This window comes from Benincasa hispida, chromosome 10, assembly GCF_009727055.1.
Source record: "Benincasa hispida cultivar B227 chromosome 10, ASM972705v1, whole genome shotgun sequence".
Classification (NCBI taxonomy): Eukaryota; Viridiplantae; Streptophyta; class Magnoliopsida; order Cucurbitales; family Cucurbitaceae; genus Benincasa; species Benincasa hispida.
In genome coordinates, this window is record NC_052358.1 from 11,886,663 (window position 1) to 11,912,713 (window position 26,051).

At 31.4% G+C, this 26,051-nt stretch overlaps 3 protein-coding genes across 3 annotated transcripts; all 3 read left to right on the forward strand.

Moving 5' to 3' along the window:
- Window positions 1–10,428: 10,428 nt before the first annotated feature.
- On the forward strand, window positions 10,429–13,940 carry LOC120089328 (cytokinin riboside 5'-monophosphate phosphoribohydrolase LOG1). Its single transcript, XM_039046762.1, has 7 exons — window positions 10,429–10,709; window positions 10,897–10,994; window positions 11,092–11,122; window positions 11,531–11,630; window positions 13,078–13,148; window positions 13,240–13,383; window positions 13,463–13,940. The coding sequence occupies exons 1-7, from the start codon at window positions 10,590–10,592 to the stop codon at window positions 13,553–13,555; spliced, it is 657 nt and encodes a 218-aa protein (XP_038902690.1). The 5' UTR covers window positions 10,429–10,589; the 3' UTR covers window positions 13,556–13,940.
- Window positions 13,941–15,233: 1,293 nt separating this feature from the next.
- LOC120089502 lies at window positions 15,234–20,006 on the forward strand. Its single transcript, XM_039046990.1, has 15 exons — window positions 15,234–15,500; window positions 15,901–16,055; window positions 16,179–16,290; window positions 16,368–16,475; window positions 16,717–16,821; window positions 17,333–17,416; window positions 17,508–17,623; window positions 17,794–17,895; window positions 17,991–18,104; window positions 18,226–18,282; window positions 18,491–18,557; window positions 18,690–18,743; window positions 19,079–19,153; window positions 19,436–19,471; window positions 19,648–20,006. Exons 2-15 carry the CDS (start codon window positions 16,039–16,041, stop codon window positions 19,753–19,755), a joined length of 1,155 nt encoding a protein of 384 aa, XP_038902918.1. The 5' UTR covers window positions 15,234–15,500; window positions 15,901–16,038; the 3' UTR covers window positions 19,756–20,006.
- Window positions 20,007–22,323: 2,317 nt separating this feature from the next.
- LOC120089503 (UDP-xylose transporter 1) lies at window positions 22,324–25,248 on the forward strand. Its single transcript, XM_039046992.1, has 7 exons — window positions 22,324–22,664; window positions 23,016–23,200; window positions 23,323–23,390; window positions 23,469–23,601; window positions 23,709–23,870; window positions 23,961–24,230; window positions 24,435–25,248. Exons 1-7 carry the CDS (start codon window positions 22,544–22,546, stop codon window positions 24,528–24,530), a joined length of 1,035 nt encoding a protein of 344 aa, XP_038902920.1. The 5' UTR covers window positions 22,324–22,543; the 3' UTR covers window positions 24,531–25,248.
- The last annotated feature ends 803 nt before the right edge of the window (window positions 25,249–26,051 follow it).

A 26,051-nucleotide genomic window follows, 5' to 3' on the forward strand; every position in this document is an offset into this window, starting at 1 on the left:
AATTGAATGAGTAGTAATTAATATAGGAAAACAACGCATATTTTCCTGTAACTTCCTAGTAAATATATAATAACATTAAAATAAAAATTAGAGGGATTTTCAAAAATAGAAAAAATAAGATAAACTATTTACACAAAATAACAAAAGTTTAATCTTCTTTAATAAATATTATCAGTGTCTATTAGTGATAGAAACTCAAACAAGTGTTTTTTCTACTATTCTGTAAATAGTTTGACATTTTTTCTATCTAGGAAAATTTTTCTAAAAAAATTATTGCATAATATATATTACAATATTATTACTAACATATTAGTTCGATAATCTAATTGTTAGAACAAATTTCCTCTCTTGGTACTAGATATAAGTATATATTATTTTTTTTTTTTGGAAAAAAGACTATAATATGAGAACACCAAAATAAAAACTGTTACATTATTTAACTTTTAAAAGTTGATGGTAACTAAAAAGAAATTATAAAATATTTATTTTTTATATGCCAAGAATCACAATTAAAAAAGGAATACTTGGAACTAGTAGATTTCACGTAGATTGGAGGCAATTCTTGACTAATAATCTTATAAAAGATGAAATATTAATGTAGTCATTAAATTATGGTCGGAGCCTGAATTGTTTTAGCTCTAGATCCATCCACGACTATTAGTAAGAAGAGAACGGTAGGAAAAGGCGCTAATGTAATTTGTAGGTAGCTTTGCGATGGGCTTTGAGAATCGTACAGGTATCGGGCTAACCAAAATTAAATTAATGGGGCAACAAAACAATGTCCCAGTGCTATACATCAACTATAGCTTTAAATAATGTAGCCAAAATTACATTTTTAATCAATATATATATATTTCGTCTCTATCTTTTTCTTTTTTTAATATCTTTTTAGTCCTTAAATTTTCAAATTATATATTTTTAGTCTTCGAATTTTTAAGTATAAATCTAAAAAGTTGTTGAAGTATTTTTTAAAAATTATATGAGGTTTAAAATTAGAAAATAATTTTTAACAATAACTTTAGAGAGAAGTAACATATAATTATTTTAAATAATAATTAAAAAAAAATCATTTGAGGGACCTTCTAAACATGTTTTATAAAAAAATAGGGATTAGAGAGGTATATTTTGAAAATTTAAGAATGAAATGTACCTATTTTTAAAAATTTAAAGACTAACAAGGTATATTTTGAAAACTAACGACCAAACACAACTATTTTTTAAAATTTGGAGACTTAAAAGGTAATTTTTGAATAATATATATGTGTGAGAGAGAGAATTTAAGGATAATTGCACTGGACAACACATTTAAGGCTAATAATTAAGTATATAATAATATTTTTAAAAAAATTGTACTCATAATAGACTAAACCCTTATTAGCGAACGATAGATTTCGAAAGTTAGATTTAAATTTTATTTTATCTAATTTTTTAATATTATATTATATATGTTAATATATTTGCAAGTGTGGATAAATTTAGTGTTGAAAATTGAATGTGTTATGTGTGTTGTTAATACGGTGATGTTGAGAGGATAGGGACCAAAGGGGTGAAAGTAATGTGACGGATATTCTGTGCAGACAAATAAGAAGTCGGTGCTTGCTTTTCTTTTCTCATCAAAATTATTATTAAATTGTTTGTCAAAATTAAAGTTAAAAACACCCACAAACACTTTTCCCATCATCCTCCTTTTTTTTCTCTTTCTCTATATATTTCTTTTTTAAATAGTATTCATTTTCACATTTCTTTTCTTATTATTATAATCATAACCTTCCATTCCTTTTTTTTTTTTTTTCTTTTTATCCCGCAACTTTATTTTAATTTAATTTATTCATGGTGTGTTGTGTGAACTTTCAAGTTTTCAAACCTTTTCATTTATTATATCTTTCAAATCTTAAAGGTTAATATAAAATCTAATAGATTATGTTTTATGTTTTTAGATTTACTCATTAGTTTAATAAATATGGATTTAATAGACATGAATTATGTGATCTAAATATTATAAATATATCTAATTTTGAAAATTTGAAATTTTAAAGATTTTTTGGATTTTTCTATAAGAATTTTCCAATTTAAAATGTAAAATTACATTTAAAAAGTGCAAATGTTTAGAAAATAGTATTTAATTTTATAAACCCAGTTCATTTTTAATTGGGATATGTATTATGTAATACGTATTAAATTATATGATAGTAAAAATTAATTATTATATTATACAATTTTTTTTAATATAAGATGTTTATAAATTAATTAATAATATATTATACTTGATAATTACAACTAGTTTTGTGGTTTATAAAAATATATTAAACACATTAAAAATAACTGTTTAATTTTTAAAAAATCTATTATTAAACACATATTTGAAAACATAAAATATACTTTTATTTTCATTGAATATCTTATTTTCAAATTTATTACCAAACATCATTTACATTTTTAATTTTTTAGAACTTTCAGATTTGTATTTAATAAATCTTTGACTTATTCCTTAAATTTATTTAACGACCTATTAAATAAAAAATTTAATCTTTATGTTTTATTGATGATTAAATTTACAAAATATTGAACATGCATAGGAAGTAATTACACACAAACATGAAGTCATTTCAACTTTTCTTTTTCTTTTTCTTTTTCACTTTACTTTATAAAGTGGTTTGATTTTGGGTTTAGTTAAAGTTATTGGACATGCTTAACCAAACAAAAGTGTTTGGTTAGTTAGTTTTACATATTAGTGTTATTTAATACACAAATTAGTAATGAAAAACGAGCAAAAGGAAAGAAGAAAGAATTGTTACATTGACATAAGCTACAAAGACTGGGAACATTAAACATACGACCAAGAAAAGCATATGTTTTTAGTTTAATAAAATGAAAAACGGATAATGAAACCTGTGGACAGCATAAGTCAAAGTAAATATTTAATATGGACAATTTTAGAATATAATCTTTAAATTGATTCACTTTTATAGCAATTTAAAAGTTTTATTTAAACAATTACATGGTTTCATATGATTTTTTGTTTTTTTTCCAAACTGTCTGAATGAGAGAGTAAAATTGAGGAAGGTAAATTAAAGGAGATTGGGGTAAATGAAAAGGAGGAGATTGAGAATTAAAAGGGTTGGAGATGGAAAAAGGGAAAGAGGGAGTAATTAATAATAATGAGGCAATGAATGAAAAATAGGAATTAAAGGAGTTTGAAAATGGAGTATGAAAATGATGGAAGGGAAGGAGATGTAGGGAAATTTAAGAAAGCAACAGCTTAACCACAACTTTCAATGGCGGCGAGAAACACAGAGAAGTTGAAATGACTTTCAATGTTTGAGCAAACAATTATATCTTTTGCCTAGTTATAACTATTCGGCTCTAAGTGATTGCACGATGAAGTGGTAGATACTTTCATGCATTGGTGTAATTTAGAAATTCTTTGAATCTGGAACAAAAATTGAAATTTAAAATTACATGAAAATGAGTTAAAACAACGTAGTGATCTAAAGTTCTTTGTAACTCATTGTGACACCATTTCATGTCTTATTTTTCGTCTAAAACTTTAAGAAATTTTTACTCCAAAGATATTTTTGAAACATTTGTAAAAGCTCGTAAAGTTGTTAAATTGCTACATTTAAAAGTATAGAAATGTTTTTGAAAGAAATGACGAAATTTGAGGGCATTTTATATATATATATATAATTTAACTTAAAAGATAGGGTCGTTGAGCAAAACAAACTATTTGTTTTGTGTGTGGTAAAGCATGAAAAAGGAAAGGTTATCTTCTTTCTCCCTTTTTTCTTCTAATGATTTTTAGTTAATATTCTTTATGCACCAATACACTTGAGACACGTTATGACTAAAAGGAAAAAGAAAAAAGAAAGGAAAAGGCATCGATGGAAATCATTCCAACAAAGAAAACAAACACAAAACACCCATAATTTTCGTTTTTTTTTTCACAACAAAGAAAAATACGACCACTTATTTACTTGAAATTATTAAAAAAAGAATGATCCAAAATTGAATTATTAAACTTAGAAGGAAAAAAAAAATGATCCTTATGTTTAGGATTAAAGTGGTGTTGAGAAGAGTTAGGTGATTGTAATTAATAAAATAATAAAAGATGGGGGAAGGCATAATTTTTAGGAGCTTCCTTTGTGGACATTGCTTGAATTCAAATACGTTGAAAGAGATAGTTGCCTTATCCAAAAAGGCAAAAGCTTTCTAAAACCCATTTCCCCTTCTCACTCTCTCTTTAATTTGTCTCTCCATTCCTAATTCCATTATTTCACACATGCATCAATTCCTTTTGCTCTTTCAATTTTCATCTATGATTCTTTTTTTTTTTTTCTTTTTTTTTTAACATATATTTTAAGGGTAATTACTAATTAATATTAATACACGTTTCTACGTTGACAACTTGTTAGATAAAGAGATGAAGGTTAGTTCGGTTTTATCTATTTTAGGATCAACTAAGATCAAACAAAACCTATATATATATTTTAAATTTATATTAAAAAATCAAATCAAACTGTTCATTAATTTAATTGATGATTTAATATGATATCAAAATAGAAAACCTACGTAAATGAGAAAAATAAACGTAAAAGGGGTACTTGAGAAGTTGTTGTGTAGCTAAGTGTGGTAGGAAAATGGGCATAACCCAAGGCTGCGGATTCAATCAGGAACATCAGTGGAGGGCTGCAAAGGAGGTTTTATCTGACTAGGATTTCCACTACCATTTCTATTTTCTTTTTCTTTTTCTTTTTTTTTTTCTGTCTTCCAAAGTGGGACTTCAATCATAAATTACCTTTTAAAATTATAATTACATATTTTCAATTGGAGCTCCCAAAACAAATAAGCCCATTCTCCTCTTTTTTTTTTTTTTCTTTTTTTTTTTAATATATATATTTAAATTTCCACCCAAAAACTTTAAACTCTTTGTCCACTTGAGTTGAAGGAAAAAACTTTGATGTAACTTGTTCCATCCATGTCTTGTTCAACAATAATAATAATAAAAAAAAAGATTAAAAGATTTTTTTTTTTTTTTGTTATAAAAAGGATAGCATGATACTTAGAATTGTACCTAAGTATGGTTCTTTGTTTAATTACCCAACACAACACGTAAACAAGCTAGCTACCTTAGATATTAATGTCAGTGAGACAAACCACACACAATAGGGGATTTAGGCTGAACTTGTTTCAAGTATAGAATAGGCTAACTATGAGGAACAAAACTATTTTAGTATGGGTAAGAAATAGTAACCACAATAATAAGGAGAAAAAGATAGGATTGATAGAAAATAGTAGACACGGTAAGAAAAAGGGATTTTAATAGTATTATTGTCGTAACAAAAACTAAAATAATTTGCACTTAAAATATAGACTATAATAATTGGTATGTTTAAGTAATCCAAACGATATTTAAATGTTATGTTATATGTTTGAAGCTTAGGTAAGTAGGTGAAGTGTTATTTATTGTTTAGAAATAGTAAGTTGATAAAAGAGATAGATAAAGATTAGAATTGTGTTTGGTTTAGAATGGGAGAGGATGGGAAATGATGGGTGATTAATAGAGAGAGGGTGGGATTGTTAAAATAGAACTGTAAATCAGTGAAGGATTGGAAAGTTTAGAAGAAATGTAAATTGGTGGTAGACCCAATTGCCTTATTTGGTGAAACCAATTTGACCACCCTTATTTACAGGTTTTGGACTCTGATTGGTCACTCAAACTTGAAAAAGGGGGCTGTTTTGCTCTACACTATCTCCAATTATGACCCTCATACTCATGGTGCCTCAGAGGCATATTCTTCATATCTTGCCCCTCTAAAGAGGTGGGGGAAGATGCCCACGTGTCAATCAAGGGACTCCCTTTCTTTCCTTCTCTTTTTCCATCTTTATTTCATCATCTTTCTTCTTTCTCTTCATCTTTTCTGTTGCCCTTGTGTGTGCATACCCACTGGGAACCAAGGACAAACTCATCAAACAACCAACAATCCAGCCTATTAGGTAATATAAACAAAACCCATCCATACGCAAACAATGCATAAACAATAAGAAATGACATAGATTTAGTTACATCCATGGACAGAGCAAAGCCCGATATATATAAAATACAAATACAAATTGTCAACGGAATTTAAACGGTTTATACAAATAGCAAGACCCACGTATTTGAGTGTGTATGATCTCAAAGAATCACTCGCTCTGTTTGATAACTGTCCTTTTGCATCAACAAAAAACAAGTCATTTTTAACGATTTATTTAGCGATGACCTCTCTGTCATTCAAAGTTTAAAATCATATATCCAAGACATCTTTGATCTTTTAAGTCAATGGTACAATGCATTTGCCTTAGCCAGTTGACCAATTCAGCTATGTTGAATGCTCAAATTGTTTGGTTCACTTTTCTAATTAAACTCACTTTTAATTTATTAATTTAATAATGTTTATAATGTGACAAAAATGTAATCGACAAGGAAAGAAAGCGTAAACAGTAAAGATCGACACCGAGATTTACATGGTCACTAATAGTGTATTAGTTATATATATATATATATATATATATATATATAAGGGGAGAGAGAGAAAAAGTAGTTTTATTATTAGAGAGAAATATCAAATAGTACAAATATAGGATTTACAAGATTTATATGTAACACCCCTCGAAATCCAAGGTCTAAAATCGTAAATAACATATAATGTTTATATATTTTAGATTTCAAGGGCAATGCGAGCCCCACCAGGACCAATGCTCAATCATTCGGAGTGTCATATAACAAATTCTTTTTATTTCTCACCCCCTTGTTCAAATCATTCATTCATTTACTTCGGTTTTGCCTCTCCCCCCAAAAAAAGGAACAATTTTTGTTTAGTAGAATTTTGATGAGTGATGGGAGTTTTGCAATGGGGTGTGTGTATGAGAAACAAAAGCAATAATGGAGGAGTCGGGCCTTCATATATACGTAGTAGAAGGGGCAATACATCTATCTTCTAATCTGAAAGCTTATATGGGACAACAGTGATGCATGCAACAAAGGCAAGAGATGCAACACCTAGCTCTGATATTACCCATTCCTTTCTTCAACACAAGGACATGGGAAAAACAATAAACAATATTATTATTCTTATTACAATATATATAATCATATAAGCAATTTTTTTTTTTTTTTTTTTTTGTCCTTAAATCAAATTTCACGTCTTGTTGAAAGGATAAAGACCCAACAAAAGAAACCCTCTTTACAATGTTGCATCTTGCATGCATGTGTACTGTCTACCATTCAATGCTTTTCAAAACTTTTCCACATTTCTTTTGACCCAACATTCACTCGCGTCATCCACGAATGCGTGTATCTTATCCTATTGTACTTAGTTTTAATATGAACAATATTTATCTTCCATTAAATTTATTATTTTTGTCACGTTTCTTTCACGACATAAATAATATATGAAGCAAATGAACCAAATTAATGTGTTATATATATTTTATATTGTACATGATAATAGGATTGGAATTTGTTTGAGATATATATTATTTAAAACTAATAGTGGGTTGAGATTAAGAAGGTAGGAAAGTGGAGGATCCTTTGTTTTTTCTTTTAACAACTTAAATTATAAGTGTTTCCTATGCTTATAACAGAGTTTGTCCACCAATGGATTCCCTTTCTAGGGCACAACCAATAAGATGCTCTTCTTTTAATTCTCACATAAATCAATTGCCATCCCCATTCTTCTTTGTTGTCTACTTATTGTTGCTTATACAACCCATTATTACTTTATTTATGTTTCATCTTAACACAACCTTTAATTTAGCTTTCTCTTTTAATAAAACATACTTATATTAATCATACCCTTATAATCTCAACATTCTCTCCCATCCCATCTTATGCATCATTCATTTGACCATACACTATATGTTTATAAATAATTAATTACTTTTTGAAGTGATTTTACTAAATTTGAATCAATAAATTAAATGAAAAGTAAAAGCCCATGAGAGGAAAGTAAGGTGTGTGTAATAAATTGTTTATTCAATTAAGTACATAAAGAGCTTAGAGTTTTGCTTTCAATGCATGCAATATATTTGAGTAATTAAAGTATATGGTTTGGTTTTTGTCTCAACATTTGTCTTTTAAATCATTGATTATGTTGGGTCAATATTAGGGAGGTTTAAAAAACCCAATGACTCGAAAAAATCAACCTAATTCGTGCGATTTGGGTTGAGTTATCAACTCATTTTGGTTAGGATGGATTCAAATAAATAAAAAAAATTTATGGGTTAGGATGGATTCAAATAATTGGTTATTTTAGATGATCCATGAACCAATCCGAACTTATTTTATATTAAGTTTAAAATGGATATTTGACCCGAGTAATCCAAATTAACTCAATCCAAATATTTCGTGGTTGGAATGGGTTGGATTCATTTTTTAATAAAAATTATTTAGTTTGAAAAAATTTACAATTCGAATATATAATTGGGTTAGATTTAAAAAGACCTTCAACCCAACCGAACTCAACCCACGAACACCTCTAATGAATATGTCAGTTTAATTAATTACAAGATCTAAGACAAGTAAGAATGGTTCTTTTACATAAAGGTAAATCATGGTAACAAAAGCTTGTGATTGTTTGTTGAAGACAATAGGAAAAGGAGTGACATTTATTGTGTCGAAACGTCACCTTTTCGGTATGTTTTATTTAAAATAACCATCATTATTCACTCTGTACAATTAAAAAAATTAAGATTAAAATATTATTTTCATCCTTACTTGTTCAATGTTATTCCTGTATTTTCAAATGTCGTAGATTTCAGAATCACATTTACATAATATATTTTCTTGTAAGAAAATTATTATTTTTTAACCAATCTTGAAAATTATAGTTTATAGGCTAATTTTTTGAAATTATTGAAACTAAAATTGAACAAATTTTAAAAAATAGATAAATCAAAATGATATTTTAACCAATATTTAGTTTTGTTCTCACTTTAGGTTAAAAAGAAAAAAAAAGTTCAAATTCTCCCACTTCCTTATGTGCAATAATTAGGCTACATCTAATCTCACGGTCCCCTTGTTTACATAGTAAAAATAAAATTAAGAAATTATTTTCTTAAAAAAAAAGTTGACACATGACAACTTTTTATTGTGTGATGGCTGCCCAAGAGAGGTTGCACCCAAGTTTTTTTTTTTTCCTTTCTCACTTTTATCTGCTATAAATTATCCAACAAAGTTGCTACAACGACATGTGAGCGCCTCATAATAACTATCGGATGTGAATTGAAAAAATCTAGAATATGTTACCAATACAGAGAAAGTACAAAATTTAAGATGTCTCCGATAAAAACTTTGGAACTTCAGCAAATAATTTATCCTTGTCCATGGGAAGGGAAGGGGAAGAGACATGAACATGTGACAGAGGGTTTTGATTACTAGGTTTAAGGGGTAGAATGGTTAATGTAGACACCCAAATATGAAACTAATTTGGTAGTCAGATCAGCCCATTCCTTAAAAGCAAATTAGAATATTCAAATTACTAATCGTCAAACTTGTGGAACTGTGGGGATGCCCAAAAACCACGCTATGTCCTTATGAAAACTGTTCACAACCGCACCAACAAAAAACAAACCCACTTTCAACTCTTTACAATTTCCCCAATTTTACATTTCAAAAACTAATCAACTCAATTTTCCTTTTTCTTTTTTTCTTCTAAAAAAAAAAAAAAAAAAAACCCATTTCAATTTGCCACGCATCATCATGAAAAGCCAACATCTTTTGGGTTATTCAGTCAAAAATAAGGCAAATGAAAGCTAAAGAAAGTTATTAAAGCTAGTGGTGGCTTATTATAATTTATTATTAAAGGTTTAAATCCATTTTTTTAATCTTAATTGAAAAAAACAACCTTTCATTTATTGACTAGACAACACCCAATCAACATATGTTCATCTTAATTAATAGAGTGACACCACTTTTGGAGGAAGAAAAAGAAATTTTTTACGAATGACCTAATCCTAGAGACGTTAATGTTAAACGACAAAATCCTAGAAAATTAGTGAAGGTCAATCTTCTGCTTACGTCATAGAACACTCCACCATGTATTAATTATCGCATTAGAGATGTCTCACTCATTAGAAAATGATCAAAATCTTGATATGACTTTTATCGTTGATTTAAAATAAATATATCGATAGAAATGAATACCAAATTAAGACTCTAGGAAGGGAGTGACAATCTCTAACGCAAGGGAATAGTACTTTGTAAAATGTTAGTTTTAATTTGTTTATCAAAAAATGGTCATCCATACAAAAGGAAAAAGAAAAAAAAAAAAAAAAGGTCGATATTTTTATTGGTGGGAAAAGGTAAAGATCGCTAAATTTTCAGTCGAGGTAATACAGTCACTTTCCTTTGTCCTTCCTCAAAAGAGGGGTCCTAGAGAGAGACAGAGAGAAGAAGAATTTGTAGCGTCGATATGTTTGTTCCTTTGCAGTGCAGTGCAGTGCAGTGCAGCTATATATGTAACCACACCACACACCCCTTCTTTCTCCACCAACCTCATCAACCACACCACAAAACAAACACTGACTCTGAGGCAAAAATTTTCTAACCAATGGAGAACGAAAATGAACCCAAATTACCCATTTTCAAGAGGATTTGTGTCTTCTGTGGCAGCAGCCCTGGCAAGAAAACTAGTTATAAAGATGCTGCCATTGAGCTTGGAAAAGAACTCGTAATTTCTCTCTTCCCCCTCCTTTCCTCTGTTCTATTCCTCTGTTTTTATATGTGTATCTCTTCTCTTTTTCTCAAATTTTGGAAATGAAATTCACTTGGGGTTTTCGGGTCATTGATTGAAAGGGGGTTTCGATTGCTTCCTCGTCAGTTGCAGATTGATTGATTTTTACCTTTTGATGGTTTAGGTTTCGAGGGATATTGATCTGGTTTATGGAGGAGGGAGTGTTGGATTGATGGGATTAGTATCTCAAGCTGTTCATAATGGTGGTCGCCATGTTGTTGGGTTAGCTTCGTTTTTTCCCCCTTTTATGGAAATACAATTTTTGGGTTTCTTTTAAATGTTTACTAAACTCTTTTTTGTTTTTGGGTTTTATTTGCAGAGTCATCCCCAAGACCTTGATGCCAAGAGAGGTATGATGTTACTGTTATATCAAGTTTATCATTCACATTTTTCTTCAAAATAAAAGACTCTAGAAAAATTGGAAGAAATGACCAAACAAACAAGTTAGGAATGGAGAGAAAGCTCCAGCATTATCTGCTATATTTTTTGTATTCTCAAATAGAAAGAGATATTGTTTCCTCTTTTCTTCTTGTGGCTACTATGCTATATTTTTTGTATTCTCAAAACCCACTTGGACTGTCTTGGAAAGAAGAAATGGGTTGTAGTAATTTTACCCCTTTAGAGATTTGTGATTCCATTTGAGTACAAAAGATATTTGGGGTCTCTATTCAGTGACATACAGTGGAACTAACACATAAAATTGGGAAAAGATGAAAAGATAAAGAGTATTGAAATGAAGCAGTGACTGTCTTTTGCAGATAACTGGAGAGACAGTGGGAGAAGTGAAAGCAGTTGCAGATATGCATCAAAGGAAGGCTGAGATGGCCAGGCGATCTGATGCTTTTATCGCTTTACCTGGTTTGTTACTCATAAGTCTTATCTGCTATTCACCTAAATATTCAAAGAAATAATTCATTCTTCTTTCTTTTATTTTCAAGCACTATGAATAATTTGTCTGTTTGCTGCTCTCTGTCTCTTGTTCCTCCCCATTTAAGCCCTGCAAAACCTTAATGTTAACCATAAACAAAAGTTTGTGGTAGGGCTCTTTGGGGCCCCAAGCTTAGCTTAGGCAAAATAGACTTAGACTTAGCCCAACATTTAAATGTGTAGCTGCTCTGAAACTGGGCCCTGGCCTTTTTGGTCTTGTTCTAAGTACCATCATCTTGCTTTATACATACCATTTAAATTGATGCATACCACCCTACATTCCCTTTTTAACACAACCTATTATTACAATTTGAATTATGTTCAAAACATCATAAATAAAGAGTAAATTTTCAAATTATGACTTTACTTCAACATAGACAGACGTATGTTCAAGTTGGAAAAAAAAAAAAAGAGTTTTGATATGAAATTGTTCGTATCAACCGTCATTAAGTTTCTAATCCAACTTAAATTTGGGTTCAAGTAGGAGAAATAACACTTATAAATATATTTTTAGTTCGGTGGTAGTAGGGATTTGAACCACTTGACTAGTTGAGTTTTCTCATGCAAAATAATTTTTTTTAAAAAGAAAATAAAATTCATTAAAAAAAAATGTCAACAACCAAACATAATCCCTCACTAGGATGAGTGATAAGATAAAGGAAGAAAGAATTCTCTCAAACAAGGAAGTCCCAAAAGAAAAGGTCAAAGCTACTAGATTACATAAATTAGAAATATTTATAGATAGAGTCAGAAATAGTGCCTCCTCGAAAAAAAAAAAAAAAAAAAAGAAATCCTTGGTAAGTTAGAATTCTTAAGATTCAAAAGTTTAATGACTTCGATTGAATTTGAATCCACCTCCACCTAGAGGTGTGTCCGAGAAATCAAAGTGTGTTATGACTTTAGCTTCTAAAACTTTTGCCGACCAATTGGTAGAGCAACCACCCTAATAAGGTGGCCATTCTAATCATAAATAAAGATAGAGTTTTGTAATATTGGAATAAAGATAATTGGTGGAAGGTAGTTTGTGAGATTTGATTATGAACAATGTCTGACATAGGAAATTAGTGGGCAGCCTTTTCCTGAGAAATCTGAGGAATGGCTGACAAAGTGGCAGTCTATTGTATAGCCTATATAATTCAATGGTACAATTCTTAGCTCTAGAAAAAGAAAAGAAGGTAGAAATTAAAGCAGATGGCCCCCAAAGTCCCCAATTTTTTCCCTACATTTATTACAAGCCTCTTCTTTCTTTGGCATTATCTTCCAGTTGGGCCTAATGTCTGGGCCCATCAGCATCCAAGGTCTCGATATGCAGCCCATATCTGAAGCCCAATTAATTAAACAATTCTTTCATCCTCATGCTTTGCTATTGCTAATGAAGGTGGCTATGGAACTTTAGAAGAATTGCTTGAAGTAATCACCTGGGCCCAACTGGGTATTCATGACAAACCAGTAAGCAAACTCGTTCATATTCTTTGAAATTTCCATTAATAAAGCTTAATTATGAATCCATTTTTCATTAAGATGAAGTGAGTTCTTTCAGGTTGGATTGTTGAATGTGGATGGATATTACAATTCCTTGCTGTCCTTCATTGATCAAGCCGTAGAGGAAGGTTTTATCAGTCCCAGTGCTCGTCATATTATTGTATCTGCACCTAATGCAAAGGAATTAGTCAAGAAAATGGAGGTAAATCCCTCAAAAAAAGATGGAACTTTTTGAATGTATAATGAAGATTCAATCTAATTAAAGTTGAATATTGATCTAGGAGTATGTTCCAAGGCATGAAAGAGTTGCTTCAAAGCATAGCTGGGAGATTGAACAATTAGGGTACCCTCCAAAATGTGACATCTCAAGATGAATAGAAATTTCATTGGACTTGACAAAGGGAAGCAAAGAAGACAGACTACTCTTTTGGTAAAATGGAAGCCACTAATTTTATTTAGAGGACCAATATATTTGCTGGAGTTGGGTTTTTCTTTTTTTCTTTTTTCCTTTTGTTTTCTTTTATTATTACGCTATTTGTAAACTACCCAAAAAAAAAAAGGAGAAGAAGAAGAAGAAAAAAAAACTGACATAAAAATGTAGTTTTTAAGAGTTTATGTAGTTTGGTAATTGGAGCCTGGCTTCCTAATTAGCTGTCTTAATTTTTTGTTGTTTCAAAAGTCAGGCAGGTAAAATGGAGGCTTAGTTAGCTTAGATCAAATCAATGTATCTAATGTTATTGACATTGTGAGTTCAAATTCTCTATGTACATTTCTTAACCTTCCTTTCCTTTCTCCAATTCACCAAGTTAGTTTCCAATTAACAAAATGGAATGTTTTCCCAATTATTCCGTTTATAGATTTAAATCACTGTTTGAGAAATTAAAATTGTCAATGGACCAAATTATCATATATGTTTGATGCATAAGAAAAGAATAACTTACATCCTTCAAATTAAAAGGAGGGGAAATTATTTTTTAAGAGATAATTTTTATCGAAAAAAATTGTATGTACTTTTAGGGACAACAAAATTCTTTGCCCCATTCCTGTTTTCTAAATGCCTTTGTAAATTATAATGGCAAAAACTTTTACTTCCATACTTTCTTTCTTTTTAATATGAAATATTAGAAGTAATATATCTAAAGAGTATTTGTTTGTTATTGTTTTTTTTTAATGAAAAAGTGGTTGTTTGAAAAGCAAAATAGTTAAAAGGTTTACAGACCTACTAAACATAAAATTTAAAGTCACATAACATTCAATTTTCTATTAAATAGATCAATTAATTTAGACTCATTTGGTAATCATTTCATTTTTTAAAATTAAGATAATTTTCTCACATTCTCTTACATTGGTTAACATCTTTTTTTAGTATAATGGTAGAATTCTTAGCCAAATTCTAAAAACAAAAACAAATTTTTAAAAGCTACGATTTAATTTTCAAAATTTTGCTTGATTTTTTAAATCATTGGTAAAAAAATAGATAATAAATGAAGAAATTTCGAGCTAAAACTTAGAAGTAATGTCTGTAGATTTAATCTAAAAATAAAAAAATAAAAAATTTAATGATTATCAAACGAAACTTTAATTTTCTTTGAATATATTGGAAAACTATTAGATAGAAAGTCGAAAGTTTAGATACCATTGAGAAGAGCAAGTTCAACCGACATCAAATATGTATTATCATATTCGACAATCTCCCACCCTACAAAATTGCCAAAAGAAAAAAAAAAAAACTTTAGAGCTTAAACTTGTAATTTTAAATATCTATTTTTAGATCTTCAAAAACCAATTTAAATGATCTGTTGATTTGATAAAAATCACTTTTTTGAATGTTAACCAAACACTCAAATTAGGATTAAAAAAAAAAAACATTTTTAATTGTCTTCCCATCACCACATCAAACACCTAAGAAACGGAATTTGGATAAATTAACAAGGATGACAAATGTAATTTTCTGTAATTGTAAAATGATCAAATTTCCTTTTGAAGTGTTTGTTAAAAAAGCAGTTTTAGCCATCTCTATATATATATTTCAAAAAGAATGAATTCAATGTTTTTAAAAAACAAAAAATAAATATACAGCTAAAATGTCCAAATTTGAAACATAGTTTTTAGAGAAACGAAGGACACGCGGCATGCAGGTAAGCGGGAGCCATCAAAGAAACGCTGCTTAGCGTTACGATTTCTCTAATGAAAATTCAAAATCAAAGCTAATTTTTTCACTCTAATCAAATCAATCCAACACTAAAAACTGCTGAATCCTCACTGACTCGCCCCCAGATTCTCCTTCTCTCCAATTCTTTTCGCCGATTTTCTTTCCCGGTAACGTTTCAATCTCAAGCTTTCGATTGTTTTCCCCCCTTAATTCCTACTGTTTTTAGTTTTTTTTTTTTTTTTGGTTAAATTTGTTTCTCCGATTTGGTTTCTTATTACATTTACGTTGCAGTTGTTAATGGCGACGGATTTTTTTAGATCAGTTGTTGTTTTGTGTATCTTTAGGATTTGAATGTCTGAGGTTGCTTGAGTTAATGCGAATTTCCGACTTTATTGGACATTGATACATTGATACATTGTGATCTCAAGTTTCTTTCGCTGTTTATTTCGGTTATTATATGCATCTCTTCATATTTGTACCGCTGAACTGCTCGATTTTCTTAGGAATTCCGTATTCGATTTCTGTTTTCGTTCTCGTAACTTCACTGTCTTTCGTTTAAATTTTCAGGGCTTCAACTTTGTGTGGATTGGACTTTCACTGTCTTGGAAAATCGTTTTTGCATTAACAAGTCGCTTAAAGAATTGATTATTATTAGAGAGATTGAAACTTTTAAGTTGGTATACAACTTGAGATTTCATTACAACTATGGGAAGCGCCCACCGGTATACACGTGCTAGTTGTTTGCCTTTGTTTTGTTCTTCTCCATGTCCTTTTTTAATTTCTATTAGTTTTTTATACCCTGCTGATTTTATGTGATCTATTTCCCGTCCATATTCATTTCTTAGTGGAGGAACTAGAAAAGCAAATGACAGTACAAGGATTCTACTCACAACGTTAGTGGGAGTGGTCTTTGGATTTTTTCTGGGTGCTTCATTTCCTACAGTGTCTCTAACCAAGGTATGTTTTTCTTTAACAAAATGTTACCTGCAGCACCTTTATGCCTACATCCATTTGATACATTTCAAAATTTACAGATTAACTTACCTTCAAGCCTTATATCATCTCTTGATGTAGCCATTGATGTGGAAAGATCCCCTAGAACCAGGATAACTGAGACTCATGGATCACCCAAAACTCCTAAGGTATCATTGTTGAAATTCAGAAATTTTTCTGGGCAAAAGACTAACATTTCATGCAGACTTCTTTTTCTTCTATTTATTTGATATATTGGCGCAAAAGTTCAACATCCAAATACGATTGTCATGGTTCATAATAAATTGCTAATTCTTGGAACTCACTTTTTTGGCGGGCTTCTCATTTCATTTATCAATGAAGTATCTTTGTCTCTCTCAAAAATAATAATAAATTGCTAATTTCTCACAGATATATGTGCCAACAAATCCTCGTGGTGCAGAGTCATTACCTCCCGGAATTGTTGCTTCAGGATCTGATTTTTATTTACGGAGATTATGGGGTGAACCCAGTGAGGTATATATGATAGTGATGTATGTATACATTGAAGTCTAATCAAATTATCACTGTTCTGGGGGATCTTGAGTTATTATTTTGAGAACGATCTTGGAATAATTTCTAAATATTTTGGCATTCCCTCTTTATGTTAAAGTGACAGTATCCTCTCTTGAAACAATTTAGAGTTCGAATTTCATTTCAAACAGTGCCAATTGCTAACTTATGTAATTTGTCACTTACCATTTCATGAAGCCTATCAATGATATATTCTCTATAAAGTCATATGTTTTTCAAGGGATGGGGGGGGGGGGGGGGGGGTTGTTCTGGGGAGCATAGGAGGTTTTTGGTAATTAGTAATAGCCACCTTTTGTACAATCTTTTTCTGCATCTTATTTTAGATGTAGAGGAATCAGAGCAGACTTATGAGTTATGGGTTTCTTTTTTCTTTCTAAAAAAATAATATTTGTATTGCAAATTTACTGCATGTGGAAGGGATTGAAGCCTATAATGAGAGCCTTTAATTGTGCAGGATCTAATTAAAAAACCCAAGTACTTGATTACATTCACTGTGGGCTTTGATCAGAGAAAAAATATTGATGCAGCAGTGAAAAAGGTCATATATGTGGAGGAGTATTGTTCATATTGTTTATACTAATTAGTAATGACTATGTTGTTGAGGCTCATGTTTGTTCTTGTTGTATCAGTTCTCTGATGATTTTACAATTTTGCTTTTTCACTATGATGGTCGGACTACCGAGTGGGATCAGTTTGAGTGGTCAAGGAGTGCAATCCATATCAGTGTCAAGAAGCAAACAAAATGGTAGGTGTGTTGATATTTTGTATGATTTGGGTTGTTTCCTCCTGTATGGCATCTTTTGCAATCGGAACCTGAATCGTGTATTGAATTTAGAATGCATATATAAGATCTTACAGATGGAGAACTAGAAGGTTCAATTTTATGTTTTCTTAGGTCTTTCTTTTGCATTCCAGGTGGTATGCAAAAAGGTTCTTGCACCCTGATGTTGTAGCTGCATATGATTATATTTTTATCTGGGATGAAGACCTTGGAGTTGATCATTTCAATGCAGAGAAGTAAGCATATTTTTCTTTTATCCTTCTCGTGATGTTTGGTTCAATGGTACGATGCTATTTTTGTAGTAGCTATCTCCTATTGATTGAACAATCAGGTATATTGAGTTAGTGAAAAAACATGGTTTGGAAATCTCCCAACCTGGACTTGAGCCTAATAATGGACTGACATGGGAAATGACAAAGAGGAGAGGGGACAGAGAGGTTCATAAGTAAGTCCCTTTTTTCTTTCCTTCTTCTTCTTCTCTTCTTTTGGGTGGTATTTTAGGTTTAGGTTCTTACCTTTCATGTATTCATTGGATTCTGACATGCACATTTCCAATGCTGAAATAGGGATACGGAAGAGAAACCGGGCTGGTGTAGTGACCCTCAGTTGCCTCCATGTGCTGCGTAAGTTTTCTCTTACACAATTATGTTTCTCCCTTAGTTGGATATATTAACATACAGATCACCTTTTAATTATGTTTCTATTTAATCCTCTGGATTGGAATTTGTATTTTATGAAGACTTGTGAAATAGAGTTTAGAACTACTGACTGGTGGCAATCTAGTCATGTGGTATCCTCACAAGTTTAGATCACTGTTCTCATATGTTACAGGTTTGTAGAAATTATGGCTCCTGTATTTTCACGTGAAGCTTGGCGATGTGTTTGGCATTTGATTCAGGTATACTGTTACAACATGATAAGATAGAGTTGCTTGATACAAACTAGCAAATGTTTGTGGTCAAAAGTTTATTTATTTATTTATTTATTTATTTTAAAGCTATATCTTACCTAAGTAGTTATTTACTTGTAGAATGATTTGGTACATGGATGGGGGTTAGACTTCGCTCTCAGAAGATGTGTAGAGGTTAGTAGTTCTCCCCTGATGTTATCCTTTCTGTGAGCCTTTCGTCTGTCTTGTATATATATATAAATTATTTCTTTTATCTGGTTTTCCACAGCTTTCTGTACTTGAAAATCAGCTGTCAATAAATTTCATTTTTAAATGACTCTAAATATGCATAATATAAATTGAAATGTACAACATATATGTATATAATGGTCGGATCCAGAAAAGTTGCAATTTATAAGTTCTTTCACGGCAATGGTCTGTTGACAAGTAAAAAAATTGGAGGTGGTTACATCTTCTATATGCAACGTACTGAATGAGATCGACTCTTTTCTTTTGATGGATTCCTGCAGCCTGCGCATGAGAAAATTGGCGTAGTTGATTCACAGTGGATTGTTCATCAAGTAATTCCTTCTCTTGGGAGTCAGGTGAGATGTATTTGCATTCTATTTATTGTGAATGAGAATCTCCGGACCAGGCGCGGCGCCACCCCCCCCGCGCTTCCACACCTCATCCTCCCACTCCTCCCAACTGGATATTGTTGTTAGACCAAGACGTGTGCATGCAGACGCAGGCACCCATCACCCATATTACATCTGTGTTATTGTCTATGTTTCTCTGTTTTCCTTTGCTTCACCCTTTAAATTAGGCATCTTTTTGAAATAGTTTCCTATATGTTGTATTTTATACTTAATTATCTGTACTTTCAGGGAAAATCTGAAAACGGGAAGGCTCCATGGGAAGGGGTAAATATCAATGATATTTTCATCTTTTCAATGCAAAATAATCTCTATAATTGGATTACCCTGTAGTTTTTACTTGCTATATCCATTTTCAATCGTCAAACTTGACGTCATTGTTTATATTGTTGGTTTTAAAAGACCAACTAAGCTTGTTATATGTTTCTGGTTTTGACCTGCAGGTGAGAGCAAGGTGCAGAACTGAATGGGCTGAGTTTCAATCTCGGCTTGCAAATGCTGACAAAGCATATCTATCTCAGATTAGTAAGGCGAAGGCGAAACGTTTATAGAAGAGAGCAGCCTTGTGAAATTGTCACAGTTGTTATTATGTACATGTCCTCTTCTAACCTTGAGGACTTCTTTGATGGTGTCCTTGAGCGAAATATTTCTCTGATACATTTGTTGTAGGATTTTTATTTTGTTCACTGATAGAGAAATAATTCATATAAAAGCAATACACAGCAACAGTCGTTTTCCCGGTTTCGCTCTTTGTAGTGTGTTTATGTTGGATTGACGGGCAATATAACAAAAGTAGTTTTCAGATGGGAGTCAATACAGCGAGTTGAACGAACTAATATGACTACGATACATAACATCGTATTGAGAACTTTTAAACCGTACGTACTTTATGGTAATTGGTATTTTATCTATAGAAGTTGGTCTGCATAATGGTATTACTGGGTTTTCTGGTTTTCCTTTTTCTTTCTTTCTTTCTTTTTTTTTTTTTTTTAAATAAAAAAATAAAAATTATTATTCGTTTTATTTTGGTTAAAATGTCAAGAATCCTGATGAGATTCTAATGTGGACTTGCAATCTATCACCGGGGATGACGATTGAAGTGGTCACTGATACCCAAATATAGACTCAAAATTTCCAATGGGAGCATAATTCACAAAGATGCGGTAGGCCATTCCATTGGTAACACTTAATTTGAGTTTGAAATTATGTTTTGGTTGTCATTGATTCTCTTGTTGGAGTAGATATTATTACCAAAATGAATCAAAGTTAAAAATATTGAGACCAAAATAAACATCAAGTATTAGGATAAAAATGAACCAAAACTATTTATATCATAAAACTAATAATTATCAATATGTATCTTTTTCAGGTTGTTTCATACTTAATTAATATAGCATTAATATATGAGTTATTTTTAATAATCTCAATAATTCTTATTATTATTTTTAGAGCAATAGTTAAATATAGACTCTTCCATTATAAGAACTTTTGTTCGATGAGTTATTTTAGCTGTATCATAATATTTTGTTCTTGTGATTTTTAGTTGCCAAAATATTAATGAGTAAAAATAAGAAGATTATAAACTGTCTGCATCTTTCATTGATTTATTTTCACTATACTAAGTTGTTTATATAGTATAGTATAAGTTCATCTCTAAACATTTTTACTACATCAATGTAATTGCATTTCCCAGATAAGAATATAGTTAATCATGAAAAAAAAAAAAAAGATTAGAATTGGGATCATACTATTGAAAATAGATATATTAGTAATAATTTGTTACTCATTATGTAGTTGAGAAAGGAATTGATCAAAAAGAAAGAGACAAAATGTCAAGATTTATAATGAGAAAGATAATAGGTTATTTTCTAGAAAGAGGTTAGATAAGGTGTCAAATGTAATTTTGTGTGTGGAATTCTATAATTGAGCTTGAACCAAAATAAGAGACCCTTACTTAGAGGCTTAACAATTCTATGTATGGTGGGTGATTTTAGAATGGAATTAGGTTTGGAGTAAGATCCAAGGTTCTTCACCTAACAATAATGCAATTTTCAGAAACCCAAACTCCTTTTGCTTGCATTTCTAGACACCTCTCTCTCTCTCTCACACACACAACTGAATTTTCACCATCCTTCCTTCTCTACCAAGGCTCAATATTGAGCATCTGTTTCAAACATATCCCATAGTTTTTACCTAAGTTAGCTTATAATTACCCACCTTTGTCTACTATGCAGTGAATTAATCCATTTTGATTTAAACACCCTTAAAACCTTACCTAAACACAATAACTATAATATTGCAACCAAAATGTCTGGTTAATCAATTGGACAACAATATATCATACTGACATAAATAAATCATTCTTCAATGAGTAAATTATATTTGTTAATTAAGTTATTGTTGGCGCTTGGATCTCGTATGCGTTCGTCAATGCGGGTCCCTCATGGGCTTGACCTCTGGCTTGCTTCTTCTTGACTAATGTCGCTGTGTGAAAGATCCTCCTACCGTTGTGGTGTCAAGCCTACCTCACTTCGATGTCTAAGTTTATACATGGAATGTATAGTTCAGCTAAACACACAGATGTAAGGTCAGTGTCATCTCTTTGGGTCATCAAATGGGACTACTTATAATGCTCTCCCTCTAACAGTTGCTTATGATCACGTATAACTATAGTGATGTGATGGTTATTTACAACGCTCGAGGTTGTAGGACACCAGATTGAGCAGCTCGACTATTTTTCTATTGATATATACTTACCTACTCGAGGTTGGTCCTGAATCCTAGGCTTTTGATTTTTTTCTTTTAAGATGCACGTTCTCTCATGCCACCCCCAATTTCCCCGTAGACTTTGGGCCTTTCATGGAGAAACCCTTAGCGGTTATCATACTAAGATAGTGTCATCTATTATAATTTAGAAATTCAGAGTGTGGTAAGTGTAAAGTCAAATGTTCTTGAGGTGAGGGGTGTGTTAGTCATTTCATTTCATATCAGAATAAAACGTTAGCATCCCAACGGTAATTTGAAAATGGAGGCCTTTGCTTGAAGTGGGAGTCAATCATATGATGATAAGAGGGCCTTCTCTAAACCAAAAAGCACCAAAATTAATTTAATTTAATAGAATCTTCATTCTTAAAATCCAAATACACTATTTCTTTAAGCGGTAGGCACCAACCTTTCATCCCCCCACCAAAAATATAAGCCACCACAATCCTACATTCTCCTTCAAGCTTTCATTCTTTCTGTAAAAATCTAAACTTGGCAGCCATAAACAATTGTTGAATGAAGCTATAGCAGCTCTGGATTTTTGATTGATTGTTTGTTTCAATCATTTGATCAGAAATGGGAGAAATCTCAAGCTTTCAATTGGGTGTCATTGGAGCACTCTTCTTATCAGTGGCATCCTCTGTCTCCATCGTCATCTGTAATAAAGCTCTCATGAGCAACCTTGGCTTCCCTTTCGGTGCATATTCTTTCCCTAACATTATTTTCTATCAGCTTACCCATCGTGTCGTTCTCTCGTAATGTCATTTATTTTTTTTACAAGAAAGAGGGTTTTTTTAGTTCAACGAGTGGAACGGAAGAATTGAGCCTAGTTGAACTGCGTTGAGGTTGACACGAGAGATAAAGTGTACACGATAGTTGAACTCTTATAGTGTCATTTATTTTCTACAAGAAAGAAGGTTCATTTTAGTTCCACGAGTGGGATGGAGGAATTGAGCCCTTATATTTTAACTAGTTGATCTGGATTTAGGTTGACACGAGATAGTATTAAGAATATGAATAAATGATTAAATTCATTTCTTTGTGGCAGCAACTACTCTGACTAGTTGGCATCTGATGGTCACATATTGCACTCTTCATGTGGCTCATCGCTTAAACTTGTTTGAATCGAAACCAATCGACACGAAGACTGTTGTACTATTTGGGATGCTCAATGGCATCTCCATTGGATTTCTTAACTTGAGCTTGGGATTCAATTCCGTTGGATTCTACCAGGTTGAGTTTAATTATGAGTTCTCTTTTTGAATCCTTCTTCTCTTTTCTACCAAACTGATATACAATGTTTTTCTTTCATTTTGGTTTAAGTTTGCGGGGTTCTTGTTTGTTTTTCTCTGCAGATGACAAAACTTGCAATCATTCCATTCACTGTTATGTTAGAGACTATTTTTCTTAAAAAACAATTCAGGTACTAACTGGTACTAGCCTTTTCTCCTCTGCCTAATCACAAAGAAGAGTTAATTTCTCACTTGAATTTTTGTTGTAGCTCCAAGATTAGGCTCTCTCTCTTCCTCTTGCTGGTTGGAGTTGGTATTGCCTCTATCACTGATCTTCAGCTCAATTTTATGGGAACTGTTCTTTCTCTCTTGGCTATCATAACAACCTGTGTTGGCCAAATTGTATCCTTCTCCTCACACCCTTTTCCATTTTATGTCTTTATAACTTTCATTTCATGATCGAAACAGAAAAAATTTGTGTTTTTTTCTTAACTTGGTGTTTGATACAGCTCACAAACACTATTCAGAAAAGGCTGAGTGTATCTTCTACACAGCTGCTATATCAGTCTGCTCCATTTCAAGCAGCTATTTTATTTGTATCTGGCCCTTTCTTAGACCAATGTCTCACCAAGAAAAATGTGTTTGCTTACAAGTATTCTCCCGTGGTTTTGGTATGTTATTGTCCACCGGTTTCACGATACTCTTGTTGTTAGTCTCTTCTTTAATGACTTAGAAAAATAAGTGTGTTCTTGGACTTGCAGGCTTTTATCATCCTTTCATGTCTGATATCTGTGTCAGTCAACTTTAGCACATTTTTGGTGATCGGAAAGACGTCGCCTGTGACATATCAGGTGCTCGGCCACCTCAAGACATGCCTTGTTCTTGGCTTTGGCTATACTCTTCTTCATGATCCTTTCACTGAGAGAAACCTCATTGGAATTCTAATAGCCATTGGTGGGATGGGCTTGTATTCATATTTTTGTACCCAAGAGAGTAAAAAGAAGCAGGGTGATCTCTCTTTAGGATCTCAGGTACCTTCTACTTCTTTTATATGGTCGAGTTATCAAAATGTACCTATCTTTGTGTATCGTGATCTAATCACACAAAAGAAAATGTATAGTACTACCTCTCTTAATACTATATGACAGAAATACTAAGTTTTCTTGAAAATCACTTATGAAAATAAGGTCCTACAAAAGGCTTATATTAAAGAATTGGTTTTGGCTTTGTTTCAGATAAAAGACAAGGAAACAGCAGCTCTTCTGGCAGGAGTTCATCAAGATAAAGAAAACCATGAAGTGAAGAAATTAAACAAGGATTCTCTGGTTTAATCAAGTATATGGGATATGAAGGGAGAAGATACATAGATTTTCAGGACAATGTTTTTTTTTTTTCTTTTTCTTTTCTCAGAGAAGATGGTTTTAAATTCTTTGAATAAACACCCCATTTTGGTACTTCTTTCCATTTAAATACATCTCTTAGGATTTTGTCTGAAGAGTACTGGAAGAACCATATTGCAGATTTATCATCACTGTGTTCTGAAATAACTAGAAAGCTACAAGAGCCATTGAAAAGCCTGCTTAAAAGATGGTGCAATTCCTTCTTACTACCAAAAGAAACCACACTCTCCCATTGGAGATAGCTGAAGAAACAGATATGTGTAGTGCAAAAAGATGAACATATTATAAACATTATTTTGTTGTTCATTATGAGGAAATAGTAATCAATTATTATTATTATTGTTTTGTATCTTCATTAGATTTGTAGAGATTCTTCCATTTGTCACAGAATAGAAAGCAAATAAATATCCCCTCATCATCATGTGCCTATCTCAATGGATATACATGTGTGTTTCCAAATTAGTAGCTAAGTTGAAGGAAGAAAAAGGAACATTTTGTTTTCAACAGCTACAGTTGCTGCTAAGTTGTAATCTAGTTGCTTGCTTGTGTTTATTGCTTTGGCTTTTAAGTCAATTTGGTTGATGTTAATTGGGTACCATAATGTAGGTGTACTGTCCCTAGTCAATTCTGTCTTTTCCTGATAAAATAATCTATTGCAGTTGATTTTTACAAGAATTTGTTTTTTTTTTTTCCCTCCATATTTTTGAACAAGCAAAGAAGTGAAATTGGAGCAAAAGAGCAAAGTAGTAAAAGTTCAGATTGTCCTTTGCATTGAGAATATGGTGAGTATTTCAACAACTCTAACAAAATAAGCTGGAGGCAGACTAGCAAACTATCAAAGATGCAGTTGGGTTTTGTTGCCGGTGTTTGGTGGCCTTGAGCTCTGCTCGTCTCGTCTAGTCTCGATATCCTCTAAGTTGACTTATGTAAGAGATTCTTAAGAGATCCTTGTGCTGATGTGATATCGAGCCTATTATACTTCAATGCTTAAATTAGTATAAAGAGTGACTAACTCAATTAAGCACTAAAAAAAATGTAAGATCGAGCCTCTTCTTTGAAGGTTACTTACTCTTTCGCTTTTGGGTAGTCGAGTAAGGTTGTTTATAAGGCTTAGTTTGGGTAATTGTAGCTTTTAATATAATTGTTGACAACTTTGTTTTCTAAAAATTAGTGGGAAGTAAAATAGTGTTTGGTAAATTTTAATTTTAAATTAGAAAAATTAGTTACAATATTAGATAAATTAATATGAAATTAGTGTAGTTTCATTATATGAACCAAACTAGGCTTATTATGTTAATTATTTTCATATCAATAATTATTTTATAATTTATTATAATATATATTTTTAAAAAAATTATGTGTTTTTAATTTCAACTAATTTTGTTTAATATAAATTATTTGATAAAAGTTTTAAAAAAATAATTGTTATAAAAAATTGAATCAATTAAAATT